Source organism: Balaenoptera musculus, chromosome 5 (genome assembly GCF_009873245.2).
Source record: "Balaenoptera musculus isolate JJ_BM4_2016_0621 chromosome 5, mBalMus1.pri.v3, whole genome shotgun sequence".
NCBI lineage: Eukaryota > Metazoa > Chordata > Mammalia > Artiodactyla > Balaenopteridae > Balaenoptera > Balaenoptera musculus.
Genome location: NC_045789.1, coordinates 2,422,797 through 2,446,664, shown reverse-complemented (window position 1 = coordinate 2,446,664; position 23,868 = coordinate 2,422,797). Strand labels below are relative to the sequence as shown.

Sequence of the window (23,868 nt, the reverse complement as noted above, 5' to 3'; positions counted from 1 at the left end):
AGTTCACTAAATTCATAGAGAAAGGGCATTTATGTAAAACAGACTTGGGTTCGAATCTCAGCTTCTCTAATAGACAGCTCTGTAACCTTGGGCAAGTTTATAATCTCTCAGAGCTTTAATTTCTTTACTATATGAAAACAAAAATGATTTTACTTCCCTTGGAGATTTGTTCTGGGAATACCATGAATTATTGCACACGAAGTACTTGTCCTGGTATCTGGCTGTCAAGGGCTGAATGTTTGTTCCTCTCCAAATTCTGTGTGATTCTGAACCCCCAAGGTGTTAGTGTTAGGAGGTGGTGCCTTGGGTAGTTGAGGAGGTCCTGAGGACAGAGCCCCATGAACGGCATTGGTGATTTTAGGAAAGAAGCCCAACTGGGCCCCCCAGTTCCTTCTGTCACGGGAGACCCAGTGAGGGGTCGGCAGTGTGCAGCCCCGAAGAGGGCCCTCACCAGAACCTGAACACGCTGGCACCCTGATCTCAGACTTTCAGCCTCCCGAACTGTGAGAAATACATGTTTGTTGTTTATAAATTTGTTGTAACCGCTTCACGGACTAAGACACTGACGGAGAGCAAGTAGTCAATAGATCAGCATCGTTATTATCTAGAACCACCCTGTTTATAAGAAGCTGAATTTATTGTAAGTATATATATGTATATATAGCTATGATTTCCTGAATCTCTGAATACTGCAAGCCGTTAGTGGTAGGGATCATGTAGGTCTGTCTTTGAATTTTCTACAGCGTAGAGCTGCTCATGGTAGCCTTTGGTGCTGTAGGAAACCGTGAGGGCGTGGAAGGCAGTTTCCATGGACTTACCATCCCGGTCAAGTTGGGGTGAAGGGTATTTTTTGCATAGATGGGGGAATTGCAGACAATACCTTCTGTGTTTGTTAACTGCAGGGTCCTCAGCTGACACAATCTGGGAAGCCAGCTGGGATTTTATTCTCAGATTCTGTTCCTTGAGGTCTCCTCAACAAGACATATAAAAGCATACCAAAGAACAGCAATGAACCTAACAAATATCGTGTTTCCAACGTCCAGAATTATCCTGTCAACTTCCTGTGCCTATTTGCTTTAAGAATTTCTTTTAGAGATAGAAATACATTAAAGTCGGTTAAACTGCCTTCGACCGTCTCTTCATGTTCCTTCCTGCACTTTCTCTCTGAGGTGATCACTGTCATGAGATTAGTATACACCTTTTCAGCCAATTTAAAAATTATTTTACACACATAATAAGTGAATATCTGTGTGTGTGTGTTTTAATTACATTCTGTAAACGCAGTTGACTACATGCATTTTTCCAGTGACTTGTCATTACCATCTTTTAACAATTGCTCCTACTTTTAACAATTAGAGAGAGGCAGGGTCCAAACAAGCTGTAGCTTTAAGATGCCGGAAATAGGGGTGGGAGCTGGAGATTAGAGGGACTTCTATTCCGGAGGATATAGGTCTGCAAGGCAGCAGCAGCCAAGAAATTTTCCCAGGATTGGAAGTGGAGTCTTAATGGGACAAATATCACATTAGTGCTTTTGGACTCTTTCACATTATATGAAAGGCTTTGTTTGGCTTCATAGGTGCTGCATTTAAATAATTTGCTTCACCACCATTTGTTCTATTTTTCCTATGAGCATATGTTAGTACTTTTCATTTTACTTTATAAACAAAACCAGGAATTATAAGCATACAGGATACTGCTTACAAGGTTCAATTAAATTCAACAAACTTGGACTGAGGGATTTCTGTGTTCTAGCCAGATAATTCCCAACCAATCTGTGGGCCTCAGGCATCATTTCAGATTTTGTGTCTTGGCTCTTGAATCTGACACAATGTCATCTCCAGGCCTGGGAACTATTGTTCTCTCATTTCTCAGTGTGATCCTTTCCCAGAAAAGATGGCCCCTTGGTTGATCCACACCCAATTCCACCTAGGAAGTTGGTAAAGTCTTCTCCTGCAGAAATTGACCCGTTAGATCATCCCTCCCACTAAGAAGTTAGGCCGTCTCAAAACCTCGTGGAGATTAGGAAACCAGCACTATTTCAAAAGGCAAATAGTTTCATGTTTTATGGCCCTTACATGGAATGTACTTCTGCTGCTAAAAATTCTCTACAAGAACATGACAGGATGGAGAAAGTAAATACAAAGGCCCTGACCTTTGTCAGTCTGTCTTTTGGGCTTCGACATCATTTCTCTGGTGGAGACCTTTTAGAGACCACAATCTCTCACTCCACAGAATTTAAGCTGTTTGATTTTTCAAGGATGCAACTTTGAAGATAAAGAGCTGTCACACCAACCCTAGTCCGTGACAGAGGTGTAGCTTACTAGCAACCTGGCCTCTACAGCAGGAAGGTATTTCTCTGGATCCTGGCCCACTTCCTGTTAAGGGTTCTCTGTGTCTCAAAGCATCTCCTTCCTGTGAAGAAGCACAGAGTTGCTCAGACGTCTGCTTCCAACTTCAAAGCCTTTAGAATTTTGTGTATCCTTTCCACCTACTGTCTAGCATTTATTCTCAGAGCTTTCTGGCATGGATTATGCTAAAGCCTCATTTGTGTAAAATGTGGGCTGGTTGACATAGGTCTTTGCTCTTGTATCTGTCGGAATCAAAGGAGAAATGTCTGGTCAAATACATTATATTCATAAACCTCATATTGCCAAGTGACAACCAACTGAGCATTTCTGGGTCAATTCTAATGTAATTATTAATCAAAGCACAGTCTGTTTTCCTCAATTACAGGTCATTTTTGCTTATTTCAACCCTTGCCGTGGAATTTTTAGGCTGTGCTGAAATTGATTAGTGCATGGTCAGTACACTTCAATTCTAAATCTTGTTGTATCCATAGCTGGGCTGGAGAGATCAGGGATTAGAGGAAGCCTGTGTGATTCCATAAATAATCTTTTGAGACTCAAAGATTGTTTAATGCACTGTTTGAGCTAGCTTTTGGGATTGGCTTCGCCACTGATCCTATGCCATGGAAACACAGACAGTTTGAAACCATCCTTGACTGCTGTTTTCCAGGAAAACAGGAGGTCTAAGCGTTGAATCTAGATAAATCTGCCAGGAGGTAAATAAGGAAACCGTGGAAAAAGCAACCCAACAGTATTGCCATAGCAACAATGAGAGGACAAGCAACTATTTATCTGGCTCAATATATATATTTTTTTGTATGTAATTATTTTTAAAAGATTCATGGTTTGTTTTGCCCAAGGAAGTAGACTCAGAGAGATTTAAGGGAGAGCTGGTCCATAGGGATTCTATTAGTGCCAGGCTCTTCCCAACCATATTCAAAATGTTTATGGACACAGATAACTAAGAGATAAATGGGACTTTTCACAGTTGTTACTGATTGTGGTCACATTGAATGGGACTGTTTGGGGTGATGGCTTTTCTGTGGCCCTTTCAGGGGGGTCTGTGAGGTCACAAAACTCAGAGTTTTTGCTTTTTTTTTTTTTTTTTACAATATTTACAAAATTTGCAATCATGGCTGAATCTGTTGGTACCTTGGGATGAATCGAAGCTGGCACCAGACTCTACCAAGAGTTGTTCTCCTTTCGTGGCCAATGGACTCATGTGAAAAGATACATGGAATGAATGCCTGATGCACTTAAGAAAGTCCTTGATGAAGCAATAAAAACTGTTAATGTTCTTAAGTCTCTACCTGTGAGTGTACATCTCTTTAATATTCTGGGTGAGCAAGTGGAAAGTGTATATAAAGCACTTCTATTGCTTCCCATAGTACAGTTGTTGTCTTGAGGAAAACCGCTTATGCAATTGTTTGAATCAGGAGCTCAACTCATTGCTGTGTTTTCCTTTAACACCATTTGAACTTGCAAGCACAATTCCATTTCTCTTATTATTTTTTTAGAGATATAGCAATTTCTTGTAAAAATATGTTATGTTAACATGTAATGGGTGTATCAGTGTTATTTTTAAATGAGTTAATACGTAACTATTCAATTTTTTTCAGTTTTAATTTCTATATGATAAATAACCCACATAAAGGAGGATTTTGGGGGGGCTTCAATACTTTTAAGAGTGTCAAAAAGTTCTGAAATAAAAAAGTTTGAGAACTATGGCTCTAGGGTAATTTTTCTGAAATAAACTCACTTTTGCCTGTATAGTCTCTGGTAACTTCAGCGTTATGACGTTTCTGTAATTCTAAGATTCTGTGATTTTGATTTTAACACTCTAAGCTTTTTACAGGATACTGGATCAGGAAAACATGGAGGTCTGGCCTGATTAGAGGTCTTTTAGTAGTTAGCTATCTGCATTAGACAGATTTCAGTAGGAGCTGGCGTTCATTCCTTCATTTTTTCCGACAGACATTTATTGAGTATTTGCATTGTGCAAATCGTGGTGTTGGTTGACGTGGAGGATACACAGTGAATCATACTTAGAGGCATTCGATTGGAATCTCTGTGATAGCAGGAATCTTGTCTTCTCCACGTTGGGAGGCAGTGTGGAAAAGGCGGAAGTTGGTAGAAATCCACATCATTCTCTAGCTGTGTCTCCTCGGGCAGGTTACTTAGCCTCTCTGAGCCTTTTCTTTATTTGTAATGTGATACCTAACCTTTTGGTTTATTTTGATAATTAGTAACTGCATGATATAAAATGCTTTTGCAGTATCCTGGGATTTCATATCTAAGCTACATAAACGGCTTTATTTGATAGCTATTTGCCAACCCAGGGAGCATAGAAACAAATACATTTTCAAACAGGAAATTCTATACATATGTGTAAAAATAATCTTTTTTTTAAAGTCTAATTTAGTAAAGCAGAATTTGTTTATTTATTTTCTCTTTTTTTTCCCTTCTAGCTTTATTGAGGTATAATTGACAAATATAATGCATATACTTAAAGTGTACGATGGGGTGATTTGATTTACATATACGTTGTGAAATCTTTACTACAGTCAAGCTAATTAACACCTCCATCACCTCACAAAGTTACCTTGTGTGTGTGTGGTGAGAGTGTGTAAGATCTACTCTGTTAGCAAATTTCAAGTGCACAATACTGTATCATTAAATATAGTCTGATCCTCAGAACTTATTCATCTTCTAACTGAAAGTTTGTTCTCTTTGACCAGCATCTTCCATCTTCCCGACTCCCCAGCCCCTGGCAATCTCCATCCTACTCTCAAGCAGCATTTATTTTTAAAGAACCAGAAAATAATCAGTCTATCTTTTTTATAAAGAGAGCTGATTTCCATAAAAAATAAGTTTCAATAACTTTGGGGTATGTCACATTAGGTTGTGTTAATCATTGTTAAAGAAAAACTATTCCATGGTGCTTGTTAAAGATGGTAAATCAGCCTTTGTTCAGGACCATCGCTATAGGTGTAGGGACACCACAGTGGGATTTTACAGTGGGAGAGGGATGGGGCTGAACCCAGAGTACAGCAGTGCAGATGGGAATTTATAGCCAGGGGGGCAGAGTAGGGGTCATGGGGTGAAAAATGGCTAAGAGCAGACATCCAGGGGAAGGGGAGTTCCAGGGAAAGTGGCCTAACCAGATTCTTGCTAAAGACAGTGCTCAGACATCACCTTTGGGATGGGGGGCGCTGAGGACCCAGGTTAGGTGTTGAGCGTGACCAGGTAGCTGCAAGGGTGAGGGCTTCTGGTTAAACTGACTTTGCAGGGTTCTTGCTAAAACTTGATTTTATAAGGAAGTGCGTGAAAAGCCTAGGAGAAAGTTCAGGAGCCTGACTTTGGTCAAGCAAAGAACCTTTGTCACCATAATCAGAACTGTGTTTTAGTATAGCCGTTTCGTTTATCTTTACTCATTTTTGTCACTATCCTTATAATAAAATACTGCATAATAGGGGAAAATAAAACAGATAGAAATTCCATAAGAATGCTAAAAATGAATACACATCAAGTCAAGCCAGGGAAAAGCTTTGAAAGAACTGTTCCCTGAGATGTAAATGTACATCATTTTTAAATGATTGGCAACCCTGTTTAATGTTAAATCATTAAAAATGCTGCTTCATTTCATTGAAAGAAAGTATTTTTAAGAAAGTGTACTTATATTAAGGTTATTTTATTGCTGTTTTAAATATTTGCTTCATATAAATCCATTCTATAAATCAGAATTTCATAAAATAGTTAGTTACTGTGTTTCTTAGTGCAAGTGCTCTTTGTAATTCTTTACAGGAAGGTGGGTGTGCCTTTGACAGGCTATTTTCACGCAGCTCTGCTTGTGCAAATTACAGAACGTGAATTTTCTTTCTCTAAAAATAGATTGTCACTTGCCTCGTGACAAGTGACTCTTTCCAGAGTCTTTCTGTGGCAGAATGATGTTTGACTTCTGGTATTTATTCAGAGGTACATGAATTCAAATATTGCATCTGTAGAAATAGATCCAAATGTGTTGTAGCGTTAAAAATAGTTTTACTTATATAGAAAAAAAGCACTGTTAGTCTTTACTTATGATTCAGTAATGGGACAGAAGCTGGAGAGTCTGCATAGAATTGGTATACACTGATAGTTATTTTTAAGTGTGGAATTCTGGAGTATAGGCAGTGCAGAGCCATGACTGCTGTGTACAGAGGCTGAGGCACAGGGGAACCGATGCCCGGAGTTAGATATATGTATTGCAAACGATTTTTACTTTTCTCATCGTTCTCCAGCAACTCTGCTGGTCACATTTGCATGCATACTCATTTAACAGGCTACCTGTTGCCATGGTAGCACAGAAGAAAAATGAAACCTATTATTTTATGAGGTGAGAGTTCCCTAGCGATACAGGTGCAGACTGGTGAGAAGGTTGCTTTTGCTTTTGCTTTGTTGAGCTCCCAAGGTTATGGGCCTAAGTCTGTGATCACAAGTACCGTAGGGGCCGGGGGGCTTGTCTGAGGTCTCCCTTCCCTGTGACCTAGTAGAGATCCACACACCCACTAGACCACAGGGATCCAAATCTGGTTCCACTGATAACGTGGCAACAGTGCATTGATGGACATCAAGACAAATCCAAGTACAATGATTTTCCAATGTGAGTTATTAGCTGACAAATAAGTAAGTCCAAATGCTTCTGTTTCTCTTCCTAGGGTGGGGCTGACAATTCTCCCTGTTCTTTTGCCTTTTTGAGATAAAGTAAGTACTGAAAGTTTTCTCTCCGTGCATTTTCTAAAAACAAATGAGGTGTCAAGTGAGATCACTGGAATTCAAAGGAATCTTCCAGAGAACTGCAAATTACAATGCTAGTGTTATTTCTGTCACATGTGCGTGTTGTTTTTCAAATGCCTCTTGCACGCAGGGTGTTACATGGACTCCCCGTGGGGTGTGAGACTCTGTGGTCCACAGTTAGTGAAACTGAACCACGTAAAGACGCCAACCAGGAGCAGATGAGGAGAACATGCAGCTCTGTTCTGTGCTCCCTGCCCATTTTTTCCACTCCATTCGCTGGATGCTGTTCTAAAAAAGACCCACGTCCTACTCTGCCAGAATCATGTTGTTTATTTGAGTCTTCCCAAAGAAGACAGTGTTTTGGAGGAGTTTTGTAGATAGCCAAATGCAGAGTGGATGCTATCGGGAGAATTCTGTCAATCGTACACAGATATCAAGTGCCTGCTCTGCACCAAGCGTTGGATGAGTTACTATGGTGAATTGTTCAATTCCACTCGTTACATGTTCTATTGTGTTATTTAAACTCTCTTTCTAAAACGCAGTTTTCTTTGTAAAGGGGCAGTTCTAATTTTTATTTATATTTTTACATTTTCTTTATCTTTTAATTGAAGTATAGTTGATTTGCAGTGACTGAGGTGTACAGCAAAGTGATTCAGTTTTATATATATATGTTCTTTTTTGGATTCTTTTCCCATTTAGGTTATTACAAAATATTGAGTATAGTTCTTGGTGCTCTACAGTAGGTTCTTGTTGTTTATCTATTTTATACATAATAGCGTGTATGTTTTAATCCCAAATTCCCAATATATCCCTCCTCCCCAAAAGGTGCAGTTTTAAAACAAATCACTTGAAAAGAGATGGTGAGAAGCTTGAGATATTGACTTAACAAACCAGAAGCACACACACACACACACACACACACACACACACGTGTGCACTCACTCAGACCCTTAGAGGGGTGTAGGAAAACAGGTAGAAAAATAGATGGGGCGATGTAATTTAACTGAAAGAACTGAATGAGAGAAACTTTTGGATCCAGGGAATTTCTCATCTCCGTTAGATAGTACGTGTTCATTCTACTCTCTCTTCAGCTTCCGAGCACGTCCTGCCTTGGTTCCCTTCAGGTTGTTTTTTTTCTGACATCTCCTCCTGATGCCCTGCTCCCTTGCCTTTCACCTCTCTTCCAGCCCTGCAGGAGGAGATGGTAGTGGAGCTTGCAGACAGGCACCGGGCCCTTGTTCAGCTCTGGCTCTGGCTCCCCACCCTCACGCTGCCCTTGCCCGCATGGCGAGGGCTCATACAGTGCTGCCCGAGCCAGTCCAGACCCGCCCACGGAGAGAGAAGGGAAACACTGCAGACAAGCGTTTAGAAGCTTTGATGTCAATCTGGTAGAGGAGTTTTGTCTATTGAATCTAACAAAATATTTGGTTGGTATTTTGTATTTTTCAAAATGTCATTTCTCTAGTAATAGATCATTTTGTTTTCCTTTATTGTATTATCTTTTTTTAAAGTTTCATTAGAAGGATAATGGGACTTCCCTGGGGGGCCAGTGGTTGAGACTCCGTGCTTCCACTGCAGGGGACACGGGTTCGATCTCTGGTCGTGGAACTAAGATCCTGCATGCCGTGTACAGCGCAGCCAAAAAAGAAAAAAAAAAAGAAGGATAGTGAATACTTTTTTTAAGAGCATATATCATAATATGGTCTTTATGAAGCTCTTGATCCCTGAGTTCTTGAGATGATTAGATGAATCTAAGCATTTCTAACTATGAATGAAGGTGTTTATTTATTTATATTTTTTATTGAAGTATAGTTAATATACAATGTTGTGTTAGTTCAGGTGTACAGCAAAGTGATTCAGTTATACATATATAGATATCTATTCTTTTTCAGATTCTTTTCCATTGCAGGTTATTACAACATATTGAATGTAGTTCCCTGTGCTGTGTAGGTCCTTGTTATTTATCTATTTTATATATAGTAGTGTGTATCTGTTAATCCCAAACTCCTAATATATCCCTCCCCTCCTTTCCCCTTTGGTAACCATAAGATTGTTCTCTGTGTCTGTGAGTCTCTTTCTATTTTGTAAATAAGTTCATTTGTATCATTTTTTTTTAGATTCCACATATAAGTGGCATCATATGACATTTGTTTTTCTCTGTCTTACTTTGCTTAATATGATAATCTCTATTTTATCATCTTTTAACAAAGCAACAGGCCACATGGAGTATGGGGCCTGGGGAGAGAAAAGGCAAAAACATCAGGTTTTTCACGGTAGACATTTGAGAAGCACTGGTCTAACATACCCTGAGGTTCTCTAAAGATGCCCTTGGATTTCCTACCTTCATGCCTTTGCCTATTTTTTAGCTAATACTGCCTGTCTTTTAAAACCCAACTGTAATATCCTCTCCTTCATGAATTTTCCCTGAACTCTTGCACTGAAGTTCTTTGTGTTTCTGCTGAAACCTGTGACCAGTACTTATTGCAAGTTGGGTCAGTTAACATTCTGTACAGGTGTATTCACCTCTCTGCAGCACCGCGTTGGAGGCTGCCCCTGAGAAATACAGGGTGATGGACACCTGGGTTAGAAGCCTGACTCTTGTCATGTGTCAGCTGAGGGACCTTGAGTCAGTCAACTAGCCTCTCTGTGCCTCAGTGTCCTTATTCATCAAATGGGACTCTTGTTAGCACTCAGCTCTTAGGGTTGCTATGAAGATCGAATAATCCATGCAAAGAATTAAGTGGACAATTCCTGGCACATACCAAACACTCAGTAAATGACTGCTATTATGTTTTTCATTATTAATATTAGCAACATGTTTAGAATATTTTTATTGCCTTTGTTCAGGCAATAAAATCAATCATCTAATTGCTTTGCTTTAAGGAAAAAGAGATAAGAAGAAACTCCCACAGATCCACTCTTTGAAGACACAGGTAGAAAGGGTGGGGTGCAGAAGTACGGAGAGTGATTGGATTTCTGCAGATTTCTACTGGGCCTTAGAGAGCTAGTCAGGGCAGCTGAGGCATCCTGGTTTGGGCTCTGTGCACATAACTTGAGTCACTGTTATGATACTTTTTCTTACAGACAAAACTCACAGTACCAAAAGGAAAATGGGATTAAAAAAAGAAACTTGAGAAGAAGGCAAGATATCTAAAAATATCCCCATCAACAAAATACTTGGCTGGAACACCTGAATTTTCTGAGTATAATTTTAGTTAGGTAAACATTGAAAAGATATATTTTCCTAAAAAAGGAAAGGGTAATTTTATAGAAGATCATCATTGGCAGGAATCTTCAGATTCAGAAGATCAATTTTGCAAAAGATTTTTCCTTGTTTTAAAGAGTAAGAAGATGTGAATTTGAACAAGTTGCAATAATGGTGATCAACACCTAACTGCTTAACTGACAAGATTTACCCCCAGATAGGCTTCTTTGTAGGATTATTATCTAAGAACATAGACATGTAGATGGTAACTATGGTGCTTGATCATGTGACATTTAAATGAAATGATTGTTTTAATGTGTGGACTAAACAAGTACATATATTAAAACCATATTTATGGATATATAGATGTCTAGGATGTGCTTTATTGGGCCTTAAAAAGTGGGTAAACTCTCCTCAGCGTAAGTGGAAATATATTCAGTATATAACTAAATTAAACGCCAAGCAAAATGGTGTTGAATTTAAGGGAGTGTATTATGGTTTTGTGGTCAAATTATTTTGGGTATATTGAATGTCAATTTGAAAGGGAGACTATAAACAAAATTCTGGGAAGAGCTAGGAACAAGATTTAATAGCTGCTTAAGCCCTCGCTAGACAAGGTTATTAATACAAAGACATAACTTACTATAGTTGGATGCTAAGAAAAACAAAGTAATACTGAGAGTATTTAAAGCCTTACAATCTGATTCTCTATCTGTAGGTGTACACACACACACACACACCACACACACTCAACATTTGTTAACATACCCACCAGGTACATGCATAGATCTGAATAAAAGGAACGATAAACATTTTTGGAAGAGAAGTTAAGCTGAACGCACACACCCACTTTCAATAACAAGGTCTGTGAGACTTGAAGGGGGCACAACAGTCTGACAGGGGAGTGGTGAAATCATCACAGACTGTTGAGTGATTCAAAATGAGATCAGACAAAACATTTTAAAAGTGCACTGTTCGAAACAGTCCGATGTTAGAAGATAGTAAAAAGATGCCCTAATTCGGTCTGTCCCTCTTCTAACTTTTAATGCTTTCTTTTAGCTTAAAAATAGAAAAGTATAATATTTACAGAAGTACTAAAAGTTCGGCCTGAACGCTAAAGTGCTTATTATTTAGCAATAGCATATATGATACTCGTGTCCTTGTTGTAGAAACAACAGAAATGTTGCTATATGTCTTGGTCCTTTCCCACTACTAGAAATCAAAAATGAAGAAAGAGCTTAGGGCAGAGCACCATTTAAGAACTGGCTGGTAGATTTGTCGTTAAAATTTAAGTTCTAAACACACATATCCAACACAACACACCTTGATTTTGTAGCCCAAATGAAAGAGGATTAAGTTTTTCCCCCCGTATATAATGTCATTATAATTGGATAAAAACATATGAAGATGATGGGAAAAGGGTAAAGGATTCTTTGAGAATTATTAGCTAATGTATATAAAAAAGAGACATTGGAAAGTGACTGGCAATGTATTTTTATAGACAAACCCTCAAAAACAGTCAGCCCAGTCTCAAAAATCCTCTTGAGTCCAGTAAGCAAACTTTTAAAACCCCACCCCAAAAAGGGGGGACATCGGGTGAGAAACAGCCTCCAGAAGAGTTATTTTTTACATTCTCCCTGACCCCCCGATGGTAACTTAAAAACTGCTGAGCACATACAATCTCTCTATATCGTTTGGTTTCTCTTATATTCAAAGGCAGTCAGGGTGCTACGTAAAATAAATCAAATGGAGAAGAAAGGGCTCAATACATTTTTCTAACAGTTTCCAACTTATGCTTTTTTCATTTAACCTGCAGTGATGTGGGTGGGCATTCCTGCCCACCTTTGGGAAACTTTGCACCAGCCCTGGGAACTCACCATGCCCTGGAGTCAGCCGATGTGACAGTTTTGGATAAACCACTGGTTAGGTTCACGACCCTATGTATCAGCTGCCTGGAGCCAGTTCTGCCAGAGCCCTCCCTGATCTGTAGACTGTTTCTCGACCAGCACTGTACCCTCCGAACTGTCCAAGTTCTCGTGGCTCAAGGACCACCCCATCCCATGTAACTGCTTTTATATAAACCTCATAGAAAATTGGCTTATGCTAACTTCTCTTATAATTCCTGCTTCCCAAAGTATGCTATTTGATACCAAGTCTACTTACCTGCAGAAAACAGAGAGGAGGGTCATTTGTCCAGTTCTCAAAGTTTGCTGTGGTAGTGAGACAAGATTAAGCCACTTCATTTTCCTCAGGAAGTAGTGCTGGTGGAGGGGTGCTGGCCATGGGTGACATTTGCCTTGGTGCCTGGCCCACTGCTAGGGGGTAGAAGATGTTACATAAACATCTGTTGCATGAATGAATGAAGAGTTATTTCAAAGTAGGCTCAATTTTGGTACTACTCTTTCTGCATCCCTTCCTTAGCAAGTGGCCACCTAGAGTGACCACAGCCCCACAGGATCTGCAAAAACCCAGGAAGAAGAGAAAGGATGGGAGTTTAGTGACAAAAGAATAAAAATGACACTCTGTGTTGGGCCATCTTTTGAATTTTGAGCGTATGTACAATCTTTGACTAGCCTTAAAACTATTCAACGTGATGTATTGGGGGAAAATCGTGGCATTTTGAAGACAAACACAACGGTGTCTGAATCTTAACTTTGCTACTTACTAATATTTAAGTAGCAGAGCAGATTATTTAATCTCTCTGAGGCTCAGTTTTCCTTCACTGAAATGGAGAAATTACCTTTTGCCTTGGAGGCTTGTTCTGAGGTAAATCACTTCATATAGCATGTGCGATGTGTCTCAACAATAGTAATGACAGTTTTCTTTTTTTTTGAGTATATTCTAAATGCCTGGGTCAGGGCTGGTGTGTATCCAGACACTTTCATTAATCTTCCCACTAAATGCACGAGGTGAATAGTTTCATTCCCATTATGCAGATCATTAAACTGAGAGTCAGTAACGTAAAGGGATGTATACAAGGTCGTGGAGCTGAAAAGTGTGAGAGAAGAGACTTGAGTTTAAATTTATCTAACTCCTGAGCCTAAGCTTTTCTTTACCCTGATTAATAAATATTATTCCTTCCCTTGCCCGAAAGAAATGGAAGTAACCCAATTCTCCCTTTCCTAGTTAATCTGTTTGCCCTCTTCTAGAGGGTAGTAGCCCTATTACCCACAATAAACACCACTAGGCCCAACTGTTCTGTTCATTCTGCTTACTTTTTAGAAATCTAACTGTGGGCTCCATACATAGAGTGTTCTTGGCTATTATTACTGGCTCACACATCTTTTCAGTACATCTCTTCTCTGTTATTTCAGGTTAGACACTGCAACACTGAAATCCAGAGAGGTTAGGGGATGCAGTAAACTTTTAGAGCCATTGAGGTAACTCCGGTTTTCTGGATGTGTCAAAGTACAACCGTTTCTATCTTCTGTCCCGAGTAGCATGAGAGCAGAGATTCTTCTGGCCACGCATCGGTGTATGATGTCAGTGGGAACTCTGAATGTTAAGGGTGGAGATGCTTAGCTTGGATGATCTGCCTTTGGAGCTGTTAGCAGATCTGGCAATGCTTAGACCCATCGCTGAGTCAGAAGGATATGAACCTTGGACTTTAAGTGTTGCCTTTAATTAAATGAGCCTGGCCCCAATTAGATTCTGGCAAGTCAGCTATTTAGAAAGCGCTCATTCTTTGGAAATCTTCTGACTTTCCCAAGTTTTGTTTTTACTCAGCATCTTGGATTTGTTTTTGTTTTCCCCTATCAGATTTATAATCGCTTGGATACAAATTGCTGTGGGTTCCGACCTCGGAAGGAAGACGCCTGTGTACAGAGTGGACGGAGGCTGAAGTGTGAAAACCAGGATGCTGTGGCTCTAGCCCACATCGTCCAGCGAAAGCAGGACCCGAGGCACTTGGTCTTTATAGACAACCAGGGTTTCTTTGACAGAAGCGAAGATAACTTGAACTTCAAACTGTTAGAAGGCATCAAAGAGTAAGTTTCTTGATGTAGTAACATCTGCAGGACATTACATTTCTCTTGAACAGGTAGTAAGGTCTGGAGAAGACTCACAGCCTGTGTCTGATCAATTTAGCCCTTAAAGAGAATCTGGGAATGGAAGCCCAGAGAAGGGAACCAAACCCAAGGGGAAGAGAACAAGGGTGCCGCCAGGTTTTACCGTCACTGACCCGCCCGTGCAACCTACAAAGGTCCTGCTGCGTTTTCACCTCCATCATGTTGCTTGACCCTCACTGTGAAAATCCGTGTGGGTGAGGTTGGAGTCATGTGGAGGTCTGTGGAATAGGAAGCAGCACAGCAGGGGTGAGCAGGTGACAGGCGCTCCATTACCAGGGCACAGGACCGGGGAGCTAACAGACGAGCTGATATTGACAAGGCAGTATGTCCAAAGGCAGAATAAACTCAGTGACTTTGATCAGCGCATGGGAAGTCAGAGCCCGTCGGCTGAGTAGGACACGGTGGCCAAGGACGATGGCTGTTTAATTCAAGTAGGAGGGTTTCTGAGCATTTGAAAATCCTTCCATAGACATAGATTATGGGGAAAGGTATCTTGAGCTTACACTCAAGAAGTATTTGGAAATATAGGAAACTAAGACACTCCATAGTGGCAGGAACCTCACTGTAGAGTCTGGGCTATTTGCCCCCAACCGTGGAGGTTGAGGCTACATTTCAGTGCTCCCCCCAATAAGCACACTTCATAGTCTTTGTACCTTAGTGAGAAATCGGGGTCACTAAGAAACTGGGGTGTGTGTCTGAACTTGAAGATAGAAGGGTGCTTTAGTGAAACAGTCAACCAGCCTTTTGTGAAACTGAGTGACTGCTGGGAACACATGAGCGAGCCTAAAATTGAGGGTAGAAGCCAGGTCTTCCAAGTCGAAGCCCAGTAATTTTTCTGTTCCTATTTCTCTTGTTAATAAAACTCTGAAGCATATTTCAACAATTCTTCCTAGCTCCATGAATTAGGTAATGTGGATTTTATGGTCTTTTGACACTAGAGACAATGAGGGTTTCAGGAGCCCCACTTTCATGAGTTTTTGTTGTGTCTTTCCCTGTTAATACTCATTTGTCACATCTCTTTGTGGATTGAAGGTAGAATATATGGATTCTCTTAGATTCTCTCTTCTAAGTGTCTAAGCTCAGGAAATTTTACGTGTAGGAAAATTTACATACCAGAGGCATCACTTACTGAGTTGGTATTATGGGGTCTTCTTTAAATCCTTGCGTTTCCTCTTAGAATTAAGTGTATGCCTGGAGAATCCATCTATCCTATACATTCATAAAAATATGAATAACGTTTTATTTATGCTTTCAAAGAAGATTTAACCTTAAATGCATTATGAGGAGTAATGAGTTTAAAGTTAAATCTTCTTTGAATATGTACTTTACCCATTCAACAGCAAAAATGAAGACTTTGCTAACCCAGATTTATGCATAGAATATTTCTATTAATCAGTGTAATGCAAAGTCAGGTAATGTTTTTGATTTTCCCTTATGAAAAGGATTAGTCGCTAAAGAGATCCATGGTTTTAGCAGTTTCATCTCGTACATTCTGCCACAGCTAAATTAGTTCAAGGGCCATAGAATTGATAAATCATGGATTATTAGTACTTCATAGAGCAAAAATTCTTACTTAATTAGTACTGTGGTCACTAAATTATATAGGACATGTCTTTGGGGAGCTCAGAGAATCTGATTAGCATCTTTTAAGCACGTCCAGCTCTGTGGCCTTTGGTCTCTCTGCAGCATCAGAAATGCTGCAGCACGTGGATTGCTGTATTCATACGCCCTCAGTGCTATCCCCAGCTTGCTCCACTGACCTTTGGAGAAGGTGCTTAGAGGCCTGAAACTCCTGGCAGACTGTACTCTTGAAACAAGTATATGTTCTGTTTTAGTTTTTAAAGAACAACTAAGTTTACTATTACACTCCAATATTTGTACTGTGCTTTCATCAGCATTTTAATGAAAGCTTGGAGAGAGGCCACATTGGAGATTCAGCAAAACATTGCTGGTAATTTTGAACCAGAAATTTTACTAAGTCCTTCAGATAATGTATCTTCTAGACCCCTGGCTTCATTCTTTCTAAATGAAGAGCGGAAATCTCAATGCACTCTCTTTAGGTAATTCAGCAAGAATCCTTCTAAATTGACCTCAGGTTTTCCAGAGAGATGCTTCATTGTGGAATGCCCTGGGTCTCAAACTTGAGTTTTGCTAAATTTATTTGAAAACAATTTAGTATTCCAGTTTAATAGAATGTTCCCAGATTCTTAGAAATCCTGAAGTATTATCTGAACTAAAGGCAGTTCTTTATTTAATTGGGCATTTTGGAATGATTTCTTTCTTTTTACTACATACATTTTGGATTATTTCTCATTAAATTCAGTCATGCATCTTCTCCTCTAGAAGAGTACTTTACTGAAATTGTCAGCATTTTTCTTCTCATATTTCCTTGCATAAAACCCCATGTTGGCACTTATAAGGTTACGATTCTACTTGACTGATTAAAGTGGTTTCTATGGGTGCAGTGGAGCTTAAGATTGAGGAAAGTATTTTTCCAGGTTATCAGAATCCATTCTAATTCCATGCCTCTCTTTGCCTGCATATAATAACCTTAAGTTAAACATTGGTATTTATGTCAAGTTCTCAATGGTATAGAAAATGCAGTTCCCTTGAAACCTATTCTTCTAGTATGTAATTATTAAGAGATGTGTCAGCTTGACAGTGACAAAAAATGTTTTGATTCTCAAGGTATTATCTGATAGTGTGATTTCTGCCAGATTAATGAAGGGCAGAGCCATTGGGTAAGGCATAATATTTCCAAGCAATTACGAAGAATGAAATATCATTTTCTCTTTTTAGGTTTCCTGAATCCGCAGTTTCTGTTTTGAAGAGCCAGCACTTACGGCAGAAACTCCTTCAGTCTTTGTTTCTTGATAAAGTTTACTGGGAGAGTCAGGGAGGTAGACAAGGAATTGAGAAGCTTATCGATGTAGTTGAACAGAGAGCCAGAATCCTGCTCACCTACATCAACGCACATGGGGCCAAAGTGTTACCTATGAATGAGTAGCCAAAGGTCTTGTGGCTATAGAGTTCTACATATATTTATGCATCTTTGTTTTGGGGTCAAGTACACAAACCTCAAGTCCTTTTAGGGATGAGGCAGTAGCGATGAATACACAAGATAAATGAATTTAATCAAGTAGATATGACGAGTCTGAGCGCTATAAGCAGACTCTAAAAGCTTTTACAATTATACTGCTAAAAAAGGTTTACATTTTCCTTTAACACCATGACCTGTAAGTTGCAACATCTGAGCACAGAATGGTTGCAATTACTATCCCAGCTAGCCATGTTAAAATATCTGTCGTGTCGGTTAATAGGACAGTGCGAATCAGAGGTGGTGACTCCTTTAATAATTTGCTGCTCTAATGGGACCGGTTCTGGACGTCCTTCTGTTACTAATTGTTAGAACATAGAGCAGTCTGGACACTACCCACAGGCAACTCTGTGTTGGAAAATGGAGGCATATGATCTGCAGAAACCTCAGAGCCTACAGTAATTCTTAGGAGAAATGGTGGTTTACTTGTAAAACCCCCAGGGTATATTCTATTGTACCTATAAATGATGAGCCAGCTCTGTGATCCTGAGTGCAAGAATTGCATTTTCCATTCCTTTTTAGAAAGGTATTTGTTGCCAGTATAGAAACCATCCATATCCGAAGATTTATACGTTAGGTAGTTTTGCTCTCTCAGTTTTGCTCCAACTTACGTCTAGTGGCTTAGACATTCAACAGTTATAAGGTATTTACACATGTGAAACTATACTTACAGAGTATCTTTTTGTTAAGTGGATGCTCTTTTTACACTTTTTGTCATCTTTACCAAGGATATGCTATAATTTCTGTATATTTCATTAATAACAGCGGATTTCTTCTAATTTGTTCTGTGTAATTATATTTAAACTGAATTAATTGATATTGTCCAGATACCGACTATAGGACTGGATACTGAATGTGTTTAAATATATTGTTTGGCTTATTCTAGTATGAAAAATATGAACAACATCAATTAAAACCCGACGCTGATCAATTCTCCTCAATGAAAGCACATGACTAGAACTGAAACAGCCAAAATTATTTAGGCTCAAATAATTCTCTCCGAACTCTACCAACTTTTTAATGAGGTAGAAGGACGTGACCACATAGTATTCCTGCGTTGAGTCTTCATGTCCTTGAAGGGGTCCAATCATGGTGTTTGCTAGATGGTCACATAGAGATTTCAAACCCTGAACAAATCATTATTACCCTCCCCCCATCCCTTATTAAGAAGCTACTCTACTGACTTCTTTCAGTTTAAAAATACAATTTAAGAATGTTTATAATGTATTCTATCCTCTGTTTTCTCAGGTCTGCGTGTTATTCCTAAAGTGCCCCCCATTTTCTGTGTTCTGATCGAGGGTCACTCAATATCACTGTAGATTAGAACTATTGAAGACATTTTGATAAAGGCTAAGATATCTATAGATTATAATTTACACCAATGAATGGGGGCAGGATGTCAAAATAGCATGTTGAACACAAGAGAAGACAGACCAAGGGAAAAGGGATCATTCAATCATCTAATTATAACTTTTCTAGGGTCGCATTCAAGCCCTGTTCTCAGCACCTTCCCTTGCTGGCCGACCCTTGGAGAGCTGGTCTTCAGACGATCTTCTCTTCAGTGTGCCCTCTGTAGCCCTGGGTGCCTCCCCTGGTCCTACACGTTCAGTGTACGCTTGGACCCTCATGAGTCTCCACTTCTACCTGCTGTATTTGGGCTTTTTAAGATTGCTTTATGTCTCAATAATCAGCACATTAATGAAAAATTGGCCTAACAGAAGTCTGGAGATCCAGACTCTACTTTAAAATAACTCTTTGTCAAGTTGCCTTATACCTTGTCTTATCCATGTGGCATATTTGCATTTTAAAATGCTTTTTATGGAATATACCATCTTATCCAAATTTGTGAAATTGATGCTGGGAATTCCATGTTCCTCAGAAGCGGCTTTAATTTTGCATCTCAAGCTACACCGTTTCGGGGTAGCTTGGTCCTCCCACTAGTGGGTCTGATTGTAAGGTCCAGGAACACATGTTTATTTTAGTCACCTTTGCTTTTCAACAATGTATTTTGTTTTGGAATCAGTGAATAATTCATGCTGTATTATTTTTGAATAATGGATGACTGAAGGCCAGGCTTTTCATTCTAATAAGTAATACTCTGCTCTTAGTGAAACTAAGGGAATACTCTGTGCCTTTCAGATATACTCATTATGCTGTGGTTTGGTTCACATAGCACATTATGGGGTTTATATGTAACTTGACAAATTTAAAATAGAGCAATTTACCTGGGCAGACATACAAAAGCTTATTCTTATGTCATTATTTTTTAAGCTGATATTATGAAAATAAATACCTAAAAAATGTATAATAAAAATATTAGAAATTAAAGATGTGTGCTTTTTATTCTGTAGGTGGTTTTTTTGTTGTTTTGTTTTGTTTTTGCTTTTGTTTCTGTTTTTTTGTAGATGGGTTGCTTTTCAGAAGTGAAGTCTAGGAGAATGTTTGCTGCCTTCATCCATGATAAAAGAAACAATTGAATAGTCAAAAATTATACTGGATTGTGTTTGTGTATGCATGTATTTGATATCATTAACAGTGATTTCATGCCTTCTCTTGGTGTACATTTAGCATTGTTTTAGGTGGTATGCAAATTAGTTAACAGATATCATAAACTAGAAGAAAACACTAATTTGGGGTTTTCTTTGCTTTGGGTGAGTCTTACCATTATGTTTAAAGTTTTCTTTATAGTATTCATATTTATTAAGCTTATTAGGCACCTGGGGAGCTTATTGAAATATAAAATGTTTTAGACTTATGCTCAAAATATTTATAATCCCTGAACTTATGTAATAGCCTGTTTATACCATTGTACTTTTCAATATACATTAAATTACAGCTAATGACTAAAATAACCTAGATGTAGATTCATCTACACACTGTCATATGAAATTCTAATGTTTATCTTAGCACAGAACAAATAATGCACATTTAGGGCACTAGTCTGAAAATATGATATGGGAATCGTACATGGGTCAAATAAAGATGATGAAGACCTTTCTCTAAAAACTAAATAGTGTCATCAAGAATTAAGAACTTTTATGAATGAAAGATGATTCGACTTGTCAGAGAAATTTCCGGACACTTGGAAATAGCCAGAAGCGTTCTTTCAGTGCAAGGCTGGGCTTGATTTGTTATTGAATGGACTATTTAACAGTGCTCTAAAGCAGAGGTTAACTTGTCAATTTTTATCCCAGGGAGATGCAAATAATTTCTGTCTGGTGGAAGAGACAACCCTAATGGTTTTACTGTTTATTACCCTGTTAGACATTAACCAGTTTTTATATCTAGTCCAACAATCTTATCCCAACATAGCCTGTAAATATTTAGCTTTGAAATACCCTTTGAAATGATTTTACCATCTTACTGGTTCCCTTGTTAGTTAATTATTTGAATAAAATCTTTGACATATGTTCATTTTACATTTGCATAGGAGTTGCAGTTCTACCTTTTTGAAAATTTTGCTTTAATAAATTTTTGACTGCAGAGCCATATAATTGTATTTTCTTGAGAGTCATGATTTAAAAATTTTGAAACTTTAACAACTTTCAAAACAGTCACATAATTTTAAGAACTGAATGCTACCATTTGATCAACAGCTTAAGTTTATTTTCATTTAATCCTTTAATTTATTAAAAATTATTAGTTGATCATCTACTTGAAAGGTCTGACTCAGACGGGTTACTGGCAGACTTTGTTTTGTAGCCTAAAAATTCACATGGTATGTGAATGAAGTCACAGAAATCCTTTCTTACATCAGCGTTTCATATGGTTAAATTAGTTCAACATTTTTTTTCACCTTAGAAAGGTATCTTTTTACACTCATGTTTCCAAAGTGCATTTAATTTGTTGATAAAAATATACACAATTTTGCACACATTAAGAAATCTCTATGCATCTTCTTTCTAAAAAAAGTAATGTGTATTTCTTAGCAGCACTTGTCAAGATTTCTAAAGCTTTTGAGACGAAGAGGTAAAAACAAAACAAAAAAAACAAACAACAAAACCCTCCCTTGTCAGGGGCTTTTATCACATGCTGCAGAATAGCTAGCTGAGCTATATTTCAAAAGGCACACTGGGCTGCAGGGAGTGGGCCAGTAACTAAGTGAGACTGAAACAGCTGTGATTTTGCAAAACGTGCCAACATTTTCTTTAGCTTCAGGACACGAGACATTATCTGGCTCATAAAGTACTCTATGTTATTGGCTCAACTTCTGTTTAGGAGAACAAGAGATCTTGTTCTATATCCTCATTTCAGGTCCTCAGGAGTATTACAAATTGAGGTCAACATTATTATTTTACCTTTTAGTACTTAAAAAAATAAACTGTGAGTCAGATATCTGCTCTAACTTGGTGAGAATACATTACAATGAAACTTGCAAGATTCAGGTCTTTCATAAGAGAATTTTGAAATAATTTATAGCATCTCCTAGGAGAGAGTCAATCTTCCTCTCTCTTCATCAGGTAGCAAGTGACAGTTAAAATATGACTTTCCCAAGACTTTTGGTGACAATTGTGGCAGTATCATTTGTGTCATTTCCTTAGTCTTACTTTATTGTTAGTTGCAAGTAGAGATGAACTATGTTTAAAGAGGAGTGACGTGGCAGCATCCAGAGCAGGAACTTCCTGATTGAGGACATAGATTCCTAATGAAATCTTGACTTTGTCCCAGGCTACCTACCAGTTGCCAGTAGTAACATGCCTTCAAGTTGTGACCACCAAAAATGTCTCCAGATATTGTCAGCTATCCCCTGAAAGGCAAAATCATCCCCTGGTTCAAAACCACTGCTTTAGTCCATTGATAAAAGGCCTCCCATAGAAGGTAAACCTTTAATTTTCTTTTGTCTTCTTACGTTCAGTTCATGAAGATGTTCTCTGTCAAATTCCTCATATTAGAATGGATTGCCATGTTGTATGACATCAGTCAGAGCCCCAAGAGGTTTGATGCTTTGGGGAAAGGGATCTTGAAATAAGCCACAGGAGAGTCAGGAGGAAGAGACATCTTGGGCTCTGAAATACAAATTTTAGGTGAGGAATAAATCTAGGCGCACACGACAAATTAAACATCAGCGCAAACATTTTGGAATGAGTGGTGGTAAAATTGCTTTACCTTCCTCTGCCCCCGAGGCCAGTATCTGTATCCTTTGAGAAGAAGACAGGTCTGTAAAGAAGGCATGCTCTCATCAGGACTCTTAGCCCAGGGGACCACCCCTCCACCCCCTGACAGAAAGTCAAATATTGCGGGGGGTGTGTCCTTACAGCAGGAGAGGAGGAAGAGTAATGAAGTGCATTAGAAGGGAATTATTGGACCAGGATGCAGCTAGCAGCCAATGGGTGGAGCAGAATCACATAGGAAATCCAAGAAAAGGATGGAATATCAATAAAATAGACTAATGTCTCAGGAACAAAATGCCATCAAATCTCCGTGGCTTGAAACCACAAATGTCGATTTCTCATACAAATGCCCATCCCGGCTTGGCAGGAAGGCTTTGTGTTTCCTAAACGCTGGGACCCAAGCAGATGAGCAGGCTGGATGTATCCATCGCTGTGCCCGAGTGAAGGGAAGTTCTGAAGGGCGGGTATATCCAGTTACAAGTCACTGGACAAAAGCAGTCTGGAAAGTGGGAAACTTGAACTATCTGGTGAATGAGTGGACGGCGAAAGGTACAAGTGGTGGCTGAGATTATATTTGAGGCAAATACAACCTACGTCTACTATTGTCCCTTCAATAACCCTCTTCTTCTGGGGACCCCTCCCACCCCCATTTCACTTCCCCTCTGCCTGGGCCCCCAGGCCATAGTCGAGAGGTTCAGGGATGTATGTGTGACTTCCACTGGGCAAACACAGTCTCTTTATTCAGCTCTGTTCGCTATCATCATTGATTGGTTCAGAATTGAACACCTGACCGACTGGGTCAATCAGAAAATGTGCCTCAGAATTTTAGACCTGAAAAGGAGGAAGACCAGGACTAAAGTGATAATGGGCAATATTCTGGAGCTCTTAGTCAGACTTTACATGAGCTGGAGAAAGCTGATACAGAGAAAGGAGGAAAGATGGAAGGGAACCTGCAGAGGAGCTGACAGCTGACGGGAGGGGCGGCCGGTGCCTGTGGTCCTGTTGCTGCCGTTGCCTTAGTTGCCCTGGAGATGCCTTCCAGTTCTTGGTTTCCTTGAAATGACTCAGTGTCCTTTATTAATTCACCTTTTTGCTTCAACTTAATCTGGGTTGGTTGTTTTTCTGATACTTGCAACCAACAGAAAATCTCTGATTGGTTTCTAAGGCAGTTAGGTCTTCTTCTAATACAAAGTTTAGAAAGCACGTCGTGATTTCTTCCTGTGACAGATGAAGGTGTCCGTGCTCTCAAGTGTTCTTCCCCCACTTC

At 39.2% G+C, this 23,868-nt stretch overlaps 1 protein-coding gene across 2 annotated transcripts in view; it reads left to right on the top strand.

Moving 5' to 3' along the window:
• The window catches only part of GASK1B (golgi associated kinase 1B), a 57,049-nt gene extending 37,231 nt beyond the window's left edge, over window positions 1-19,818 (top strand). For both annotated transcript variants that reach the window (XM_036852886.1, XM_036852885.1), the window contains exons 4-5: window positions 14,086-14,312; window positions 17,193-19,818. In XM_036852886.1, the coding sequence (XP_036708781.1) occupies window positions 14,086-14,312; window positions 17,193-17,400 (435 nt within the window). In that variant the 3' untranslated portion in view covers window positions 17,401-19,818. The remainder of the gene's footprint in view (window positions 1-14,085; window positions 14,313-17,192) is intronic.
• The last annotated feature ends 4,050 nt before the right edge of the window (window positions 19,819-23,868 follow it).